The sequence below is a fragment of the Mobula birostris genome, chromosome 25, assembly GCF_030028105.1.
Source record: "Mobula birostris isolate sMobBir1 chromosome 25, sMobBir1.hap1, whole genome shotgun sequence".
Taxonomy (NCBI): Eukaryota; Metazoa; Chordata; class Chondrichthyes; order Myliobatiformes; family Myliobatidae; genus Mobula; species Mobula birostris.
In genome coordinates, this window is record NC_092394.1 from 28,028,134 (window position 1) to 28,038,341 (window position 10,208).

The following is a 10,208-nucleotide window of genomic DNA, read 5'->3' on the forward strand; positions in this document are numbered from 1 at the left end:
TGGATTGAAGAAAATTTCCAAGTCACTGAATATCCCTTGGAATACAGTTAAGTCAATCGTCAAGAAATGGGAAGAATTTGTTACGGAGACAGAGGCGGAGTTAAGGTGGTGCTAAATGGCGACTCCTTTGTTTGCATCTTCGGAAACAGCTCTATTTCCATCTTTAACATCTTTATTTTTCCCTTTCAGAGTTGTTTTGAAGACCCTGACCTGGAGTTACACACTGATTTTGATTCTTTGCGGGAATGGAACCCGTTCTCGGGGTTTCAGGACGGGCCGTTGTTCGGCACGCCAAGGGTTCGGCCTGAGAGCCCGGCTTGAATTCAGAAGCCTAAGATCTCGGGGCTCTGGAGACAGGTGGATCGAAGATCGGTGTCATGACAGGAGATCCATGTGTCGTCAGGGGAGTCAAGATATCTGCTGTGGGCCCGAAGACCCGGGATCTTTGCGATCTTCGGGCACAGAGCTCCAGAAAAGCGACGTAACAAACTTTTTAAACATTGTAAACCAGTGAGTTGTTTGTTATATCTCACTGCCCGCTAGCAGGATGGAGACACCATTTCCTCCCTTATTACAGAGAGAGAGAATCTGTGGTATGTCGAATGCCGGGTGTAACGCGAAGTCTTTGAGGTAACTGCAAGTCTGTGTCTTTGCTATTACTTTGCTCGCGCTTCAGTGCTTGGTGATGGTGCTGATGCTTGCTTTTTTGCCATTGAAGGGAGGGGGATTGTTGCTCACTGCTGCTTCTACATGGGAGAGGGGGAGTTGGGGGGAACTTTGGGGTTCTTACGTTTATCTGTCGTTCATTCTTTGGAGCACTTCTCTGTTTTCATGGATGTTTGTGAAGAAAAAGCATTTCAGGAGGTATATTGTACGCATTTCTCTGACAGTAAATTTGAACCTTTGAATATGGCACAGCTGTAAATCTGCCTTGAGCACGCTGTCCTCAAAAATTGAGTAACCGTGTAAGAAGGGGACTAGCGAGACCTATGACAACTCTGGAGGAGTTACAAGCTTCAGTGACTGAGATGGGAGACTACGCATCCAACAACTGTTGCCCAGGTGCTTCACCAGTCGCAGCTTTATGGAAGGGTAGCAAAGAGAAAGCCACTGTTCAAAAAAACTCACATGAAATCTCGGCTAGATTTCCAGAAGGCATGTGGGAGACTCTGAAGTCAACTGGAAGAAGGTTCTATGGTCTGATGAAACCAAATTGAGCTTTGTAACCATCAGACTAAATGCTACATTTGGTGTAAGTCAAGCACCACACATAATCAAAAACGCACCATTCATACCGTGAAGACTGGTGGTGACTACGTCATGCTGTGGGGATGCTTCACTGCAGCAGGCTCTGGAAGGCTTATGAAGATAGAGGGTAAAGTGAAATCAGCAAAATACAGAGAAATCCTGGAGGAAAACCTGACGCAGTCTGCAAGAGAACTGCGACTTGGGAGAAGATTTGTTTTCTAGCAAGACAATGACCCCAAGCATAAAGCCAAAGCTACACAGAAACGGCTTAAAAACAACAAAGTTAACATCCTGGAGTGGCCAAGTCAGAATCCAGACGGCAAACAAATTGAGTATTTGTGCCTGAACTGGAAAAGGGCTGCTCACTCATGATCCCCATGCAATCTGACAGAACTTGAGCGATTTTGTAAAGAACAATGGAGAAAAATTGCAGTGTCCTTATGTGCAAAACTAATAGAGACCTAACCACACAGACTCAAGGCTGTAATTGCTGCCAAAGGTGCTTCTACTAACTACTGACTTGAAGATGGTGAAAACTTAACGCAATCAGTTATTTTGTATTTTATATTTCTAATTCACTTAGATCACTTTGTAGAGATCTGTTTTCACTTTGACACAAAAGAGTCTTTTTCTGTTGATCAGTGTCAAAAAGGCCAAATTAAATCCACTGAAATTCAATGTCATAAAACAATAAAACATGAAATCTTCCTGGGGGGGGGAATGGGTGAATATTTTTTATAAGCACTGTGTGTAATAAACTTTTTTTTGACTTTGACTAGTTGTTAAGCTCGGTACTCAATTCTGCTGTTTGACATTTTTCTCCACGATGTACTATCCAAATAACATAGAAATCAAACATATATAATAAAGCATTTTCTTTAAAAACAGACATACCTCTTTTGGTAAGGTCTTCAATCTTCTGAAAGTACCTGCTGAGCTCCATTCTCAGTCTATGAATCTCTTCTGCACTTTTACTGCCCAGGTTATGCCGATTCAGCCGTGGGCCTGGGTCATGTGTAGGTGGTGAATCGGAGAGTGCAGCTCTATCTTGGTTTTGGTTCGAGGTGCAAATATACACCCTGGCATCAGATCTTGTAAATTCCTCTTTTGTAGCCTGGTTTCTCTGGTGCCTTGGTTTTGTAATATTTCCATTTTTGACTTTATTCTTCATTTGTGAAGTATTGTCAGCAGATTTCCCTTTCTCATGATTAGGACGTAATGAAGACTGCAGCTCATCTTTTCCATGTTTATACAAATAATCTTTCACTTGCTCTTCTCGATGCTTTTTTCTCAGATCTCTCTTTGCCAGTTGGATGGCCACATTTAATCTGTCTTCAGATACAGCAGAAAATTGCATCGAACTCCGCACACTTTGGACATCATCCCGTACCTGCTGCTGATAAGGTTGCTGGAGCTTCTCAATTACAATGGGGCGAGGGTTCGTGAATTTCACAGCCAAGTTGGATACAGCATTTACTACATCTTTATTGAATTTTAACTAAAAAAGAAATATGAAGGAAGTTTCAGCAAATTGAGCACATTTCATTCTTCTTCTGATGATTCATGAAATGAATAACTGAGGAATTAGGCTTTTATATCTTCATCATCCAGCAGTATTTTACAGAAATGGAGATCCAATAATTGCTTTGAATACTATACTGACTACAGGTGTACCAAGGCAATGTGAGTAACCCAATTCTCAATTCTTATCTTCATCACAAGAAAAGTGTTCACTGTTAACTGCCTCATGATCTCATACATAGAATATGACATTTTAAAATGGTAAAAATTGTTCCTCTATTGCTGTGACCCAATACAAGTACATTGCTCCTGAGCAACTTATCTGTCACATGTCAGTATTACTTTTTCTTTTTTTAAGAAAAGTTACTTAAGGCAGCAAGGTATCCGTTTCATGTTTTTTCTTAATTTCTAACAATTTCACAAAAGATTAAAATCTGTTAGTTTCTTATTTTATTTAAAGATGCAGCATTGTAACAGGCCTTCTGACCCAACAAGCCCATGCTGCCAATCACACCCATGTTACCAATTAACCCAAGGAACTTAGCCATACGACTTTGGGTACCCAGAGGAAACCCACACGGTCACAGAGAGAATGTACAGACCAAGGCAGGAATTGAACCCATATCGCTGGCACTGTAATAGCATAATGCTAACTGCTATGCTACCGTGCTGCCCCAAAATAAAAAAATTGTGGCAGCTTCCTTTCAAAAAACTATGAAGATAAAAATTAACTTCACATTAAAGTTGTTTTATGCTTCCATTACTATCCTTAAATTGTTGCCAAGTAGAATTTAACTACGATGGCAGCATATTGTTAGTTAGTGAAAAATATAAGGATGTTGCAACATACCTGAGTCTTATAAGACTGTGTTCTATTTTGATCACCACTTCCAAAATCCTGTTCAGTTGATTTGGAAGGCATCCACTGCCCCAGCGACTGGGCAGGGTTCATTGCCTGCCTTTGCTGAATCTTTGTAGCCATGACTACCTGTATTGTACAAATTAATACAATAGTAACTCGACTTTGTAAAAGGAGAACATCCAAGTGAACAGAAGTCAGTAAAACTAGAGATAAGCAAATAATGAGAAAGTTTTATTTTGTAAAACAAAGGTATAAAGTTAAAGAGAATAGGACTCAACAAAAAGTAAAATCTTGAAACTTAAAATGAGTGAACAAAATAAAACATTTCACACACTTGATTACGTTTGGAAAAAACAGTGAAACATTTAAACTAGTCTATACAGATATTAAAATGATTGAGAAAAAGAAATTCAGAGCTCAATTTCTACACAAAACAGTTGTAACCAGGAAATTGCATCTTTTGATAACATTAGGGGATACAATGATCACATCAAGTTTACTTGGGGTGCCAGTGGCGTCGCGGTTAGTGCAACGCTATTACAGCTCGGAGTGTTGGAGCTCGGAGTTCAATTCTGGCATCTTCTGTTCGAAATTTTGTATGGCGATCCCATGGGTGCAAGGGTTCCACCTACCATCTAAAGACTTACTAGTTTAGATTAATTGTTCATTGCAAATTGTCCTGTGATTAGGCTAGTGTTAAATAGGTGGGTTGGAGGGCAGAGCAGCTCAGTGGACCGGAAGGGCCTGTTCTGCACTGCATTCAGAACAGTTTTGTGTAAAGGTGGAATTTCAAAACAATCTTAAAAATCCTAACTAGAATGAAATCATAAATTGCTAATTACTTTTGTATACCAATGGGAAATCTACAAATGAAGACTTCAGGGAAAGAGGAAAAAAATCTCTTGGAAGGCAGTGTCAGGACAATCTACTGGTGATTTGGTCCAACATATTAACAGTAGATTAATTTTGTGGATTTGGTTATATGGGACATAATTTCAAAATCTGCATGAACGATGAGCTCAAATGAAGTAAAGAATATAGTTTCAGAAGAATATGAACAGAATAGTACAATTTGCAGAAACGTGGTAGATTAAATTTAAAACCAAAAAAAGTGAAGCAATTAATTTTAACATGAATCTTTCTTAGCAACCCTTCAGGATTTAGAATGATTGGATTCCATTTTGGTTCTGTGAGTTCTGAGGTCTGAGAGAGCTAAGTGACCAATGAACAGTTGGGTGGGAAGATAACCTTGTTGCATACTCCTCAAATTGTTTGTACATTGCTTCCGTACCTTCCTGTCATGGAGACTTAAAGAATTCTGTATCTTTCAAATGGCTAATCTCCATTTACAGCAATCACAAACCAGGGATGCTCATGAATTCGTCAAGATATATTCACTGAGGGGCATTATTTAACTGGAACAGCAACCCTACTGGGTCTTGTCATTGAATTAGCTCAACTAGTCTGTGTAATCAAACAATCAAACTCCACATTCATGAAAACATAAGAGAATGCATATGCTGGAATGTAGAGCAAGTCAGACAACAGGTGCAGAGGAAAATGGACAGATAGCCAAATCCAGATGGAAAGTCTGGACCTGAAACATCGACTGTCCATTTCCCTCTCCACATGCTGCTGACCCACTGAGTTCCTCCAGCAGTTTGCTTTGTTTTTGGTCCATGTTCATGAAACTTCATTTCACTTCTCCAGCATTGTAATATTTGTTTCCATAGATCCACCACTATCCTATAGTTCTTTGTCCTTTATCAAAAATTTAACAATAAGTTTAAAAATTACAGTTGAAGCCACATCCATTGCTGTTATTCAAGAACTGATTCATCAGAAACAGAAGAGTTTTGTATAAGGATTTTAAGTTGCCTAAGTTTTCAAGGCCCAACTGCAAGAACTTGGAGAGAGTTGTGAATGCAGACTCAGGAAAGTAACCAACATAATAGCTGCACCCAGACCATAGACCACCATACTTCTGTCATCCATGTAGCTATCCAAACTTATCTTAAATTTTACAACTGAACTCACATCTACCACTTCTGCTGGCAGCTAATTCCACACTCGCAACAACCTGAGTGAAAAGAATTCCCCTCAGATTCCCCTTAAGTATTTCACCTTTTACCCTAAAGCTATGACCACCAGATTTTGTCTCAGCCAACCCGAGAGGAAAAAGTCTGCAAGCAATCGCCCTAAATATACCTCCCATAATTTTGTATACCTCTATAAGATCTCTCCTCATTTTCCTGCGCTCCAGGGAAACATATTCAACCTTCCCCTATAACTCAGGTCCTTAAGTCCCAGCAACATCCATGTAAACTTTCTCTGCACTCTTTCAAACTTATTAATACCTTTCCTGTAGGTGGGTGACCAGAACTGCACACATTTCTCCAAATTCAGCCTCACCAGTGTCTTATACAACTTCAACATAAATCCTAACTCCTGTACTCAATGCCCTGATTTATGAAGGCCAACTTACCAAAAGCTCTCTTTATGACCTTGGCCACCTGTGCTGTCACTTACAAGGAATTATGGATCTGTAATCCAAGGTCCCTTTGCTCTACCGCACACCTCAGTATCCTACTGTACACGGTTTAAGTCTTATCCGAGTTTGTCCTCCCAAAGTGCAACACTTCACACTTATTTGTATCAAATTCCATCTGTCATTTTTCATTCAATTTTCCCAACTGGTCAAGATCATGTTGCAAGCTTTGATTGCTTCCCTCACTGTCCATTATGCCTCCAATCTTTGTCAACTACAAATCTGCTGATCCAGTTTACCACATTATGGAACACAGAACAGTATAGCACAGGAATATTCCCTTTGGCCCACAATATTGTGCCAAACCAATTAAATTAGTAACCATATGACTAATTAATCTAATCTCTCTGCATACACAATGTCTATATCCCTACATTTTCCTCACATTAATATGCCTATCTAAACGTCTCTTAGAAATCCTTGCTGTATATGCATCTTCCCCCACCTCAGGCAGCACATTCCAGGCAACCACCACTCGCTGTGTAACAAACTTGCCCCTTACGCCTCCTTTGAAATGAAGCCCTCCCACTTTAAATGCCTAACCCTGGGAAAACGGTACCGTCTGTCTACTTTATCTATGCCTCCCATATCCTTATAAACCTCTATCAAAACTCCCCTCGGCCTCCACCGCTCCAGAGAAAACAACCTAAGTTTGTCCAAACTGTCATTATCGCACATTTTTAATCTCTCCCTCTCCTAGTGTGCAGTGCCCTCCTGTATCAAATCATTCATCATTGTCCCTGTACCCAAGAAAACCAAGGCAGCATGCCTGAACAATTGGTGCCATGTTGCACTGTCGTCAATTATAAGCAAATGCTTTGACAGGCTGGTTAAAGACTACATCGGGAGCATGCTACCACCTACACTGGACCCCCTACAATTCGCCTACCGATGGAACCAGTCTACCAATGATGCCATAGCCACAGTACTACACACCGTCCTCACTCACCTGGAGAAGAGGGATGCATACACTAGAATGCTGTTTTTGAACTGCAGATCAGCAACACCATAATTCCCTCCAGACTTGACAGGAAGCTCAGAGACCTTGGCCTGCACTCCGCCTTGTGCAGCTGAATCCTAGACTTCCTATCAGATCGCCAACAGGTGGTAAGGATGGGCTCCCTCACTTCTGCCCCTCTGAACCTCAACACAGGTGCCCCCCAGGGTTGTGTCCCGAGTTCCCTTTTCTAGTCCCTTTATACCCACGACTATGCTGCTACACACAGCTCCAATCTGCTGATCAAATTTGCAGATGACACGGCATTGATAGGCCTTATTTCTAGCGGTGATGAGACAGCTTACCAAGGAGAGGTTGACCCCCTGACGCAGTAGTACCAAGATAACAACCTCTCTCTCAATGTCCAAAAAACAAAAGAGCTGATCATAGATTACAGGAGGAACGGAGACAGGCTTGCCCCAATCAACATCAATGGGACTGTAGTTGAGAGGGCGAATAGTTCCACGCTCCTCGGTATACACATCTCTGAAGATCTCACCTGGGCTGTACACACCGGCTATGTGGCAAAAAAAGCACAACAATATTTCTTCCACCACAGGCGACTGAAAAGTACGGCATGAGCCCCCAAATCCCCAAGGCTTTCTACAGGGGTGCCACTGAGAGCATCCTGACTGGTTGTATCACTGCCTGGTATGGGAACTGCACCAACCTTAATCGCTGGGCACTGCAGAGAGTGTACGGACAGCTTAGCGCATCTGTGGATGTGAACTTCCCTCCATTGAGGACATTTACAGCAGCAGATGCATAAAGAAGGCCTGGAGGATCATCGGGGACACTAGTCACCCCAACCATAAACTGTTTCAGCTGTTTTGTCTGGCAAACAGTACCGCAGCATTAAAGCCAGGACAAACAGGCTATGGGACAGCTTGTTTCTACAAGCCATTAGTCTTATAAATTCACATGTCTACATTGCAACGGAGTCATAACGCAAAGATTTTTACTCCCTCACGTTGCGGGATGGATGTAAGATTTAAATAAATTCAATCAATTCAATGCTCTCTAATCCAGGCAGCATCCTGGTAAACTTTCTCTGCACCTTCCCCAATGCCTCAACATCCTTCCAATAATGAGGCGACTAGAACTATATACAATAGAGGCTGTTCGTTGGTGAGGTTTAAAAAAGACCTTAGGTGCTTTTGGGACTTCTCAGCATACGATCTGTTAGGCTGTAGGCAGGGACCTATAAAAAGTGAGCTGAAAGCAGAGCAGCCATTGAGTGAGTGGACAGTGTTAGAGTGGTCAGGCTTTGGCAAGAACAGGCTTAGACAAGCACAGGCTTCTAAGTAAGTTTTGAGTAAATTTTCTGTTAGTACAAAGCTGTACGCTAAGAATAGGTCAAGTGGTATGTTCCTTGTGTGAGATGTGGGAACTTTGGGAGACATAGTCTCCCTGATAACTACATCTGCACAAAGTGCACCAAACCACAGCTTCTTAGAGACAGTATTATTAAGGAACTGGAGCAGCAGTTGGATGACCTTCAGCTCACAGGGGAAAATAAGGAGGTAGTAGATAAGACCTAAGTAGCGAGGTAGTCAGCCCTAAGTTGCAGGAGGTAGGTAGCTAGTTGACTGTCAGGAGAGGGAAAGGGCAGCCAGTGCAGATTACCCCTGTGGCCGTTCCCCTCAATAATAAATATACCGCTTTGGATACTGTTGGGGGGGTGGGGGAACAAGCGACTGGGTGAAGCCGCAGCGACCTCATCTCAGGCACTGAGTCTGTGTCTGTGGCTCAGAAAGGAAGGGGGGAGAAGAGGAATGCAGTAGTAATAGGGGATTCCATAAACAGCAGATTCTGTGGACGTGAAAGAGATATCTGGATGACATGTTGCCTCCCAGGTGCCAGGGTCAGGGATGTCTCAGATCAAGTCCCCAACATTCTAAAGGGGGAAGGATAACAGCTGGAAGATGTGGTACATATTGGTACCAGCGACATAGGTAAGAAAAGGAAGGAGGTCTTGAAGAGAGAATATGGGGAGTAAGGAAGAAAGCTGAAATGCAGGGTAGTAAGCTCTGGATTGCTGCCTGTGCCAGGTACCAGTGAGAGTAAGAATAGGATGATTTGACAGATGGCTGAAGAAATGGTATAGGGGCAGGGTTTCAGATTAATGGTTCATTGAGATCTCTTCTGGGGAAAGTATAACCTGTGCAAAAAGGGCTGGTTACACCTGAACCCAAGGGGAACCAATATCATTCCAGGGAGGTTTGCTGGAGCTGTCAGGGAGTTTAAACTAATTTGCCGGGGGATGGGAACCAGAGCGCTACGGTTAAAGATGGGGCAGGTGGTATACAACTAGATACAGTGTATAGTGAGATGTGAGGGAGGACAGGCAGATGATAAAGAAAACTGCAGTCAGTGGGATGAGCTAAAGTGTAACAGGGGCCAAAATCAAAAAGGGTGAGGACTACAGGACTGAAAGTGTTAAATATGAATGCACAAAAGGTCTTGAAGCACAGTTAGAGATTGGCAGGTATGGTGTTGTGGGCAAAGCTGAGATGTGGTTGAGAGAAGATCATTGTTGGTATTTATCCCAAGAAAGGGAATTTGTAGAATTCCTATGACAGGCTTTTTAAAGCAAATTGTGGTTGAGTCCACTAGTAGAACAGCAATTCTATATTGGGTGTTACGTAATGATTAGGGAGCTTAAGGTAAGGGAACCTTTAGGAGCCTGATCATAATATGATAGAATTCATCCTGCAGTTTGAGAAGAAACTAAAATCAGATGTATCAGTATTACAATGGAGTAAAGGGAATTACAGAGGCATGAGAGAAGAACTGGCCAAAGTTGATTGGAAGGGGACAGTAGAAGGGATGACAGCAAAGCAGAAATGGCTGGAATTTCTGGGAGCAATTTGGAAGGTGCAGAATAGATGCACCCCAAAGATGTTCTAAAAGGAGGATGAGGCAACCGTGGCTGGCAAGGGAAGTCGAAAACAGCATAAAAGCAAAAGAGGACATATATCAAAAATTAGTGGGAAGGTAAAGGATTGGGAAATTTTTTAAAACTAAAAGAA

The 10,208-nt window shown here is 42.0% G+C and overlaps 1 protein-coding gene across 2 annotated transcripts in view; it reads right to left on the bottom strand.

The window, feature by feature from the left end:
• Window positions 1–3,755, bottom strand: part of kiaa0753 (KIAA0753 ortholog) — a 64,670-nt gene extending 60,915 nt beyond the window's left edge. For both annotated transcript variants that reach the window (XM_072243060.1, XM_072243059.1), the window contains exons 1-2: window positions 3,620–3,755; window positions 2,143–2,746 (exon numbers count right to left, since the gene is read on the bottom strand). In XM_072243060.1, the coding sequence (XP_072099161.1) occupies window positions 2,143–2,746; window positions 3,620–3,751 (736 nt within the window). In that variant the 5' untranslated portion in view covers window positions 3,752–3,755. The remainder of the gene's footprint in view (window positions 1–2,142; window positions 2,747–3,619) is intronic.
• Between the last annotated feature and the right edge of the window lie 6,453 nt (window positions 3,756–10,208).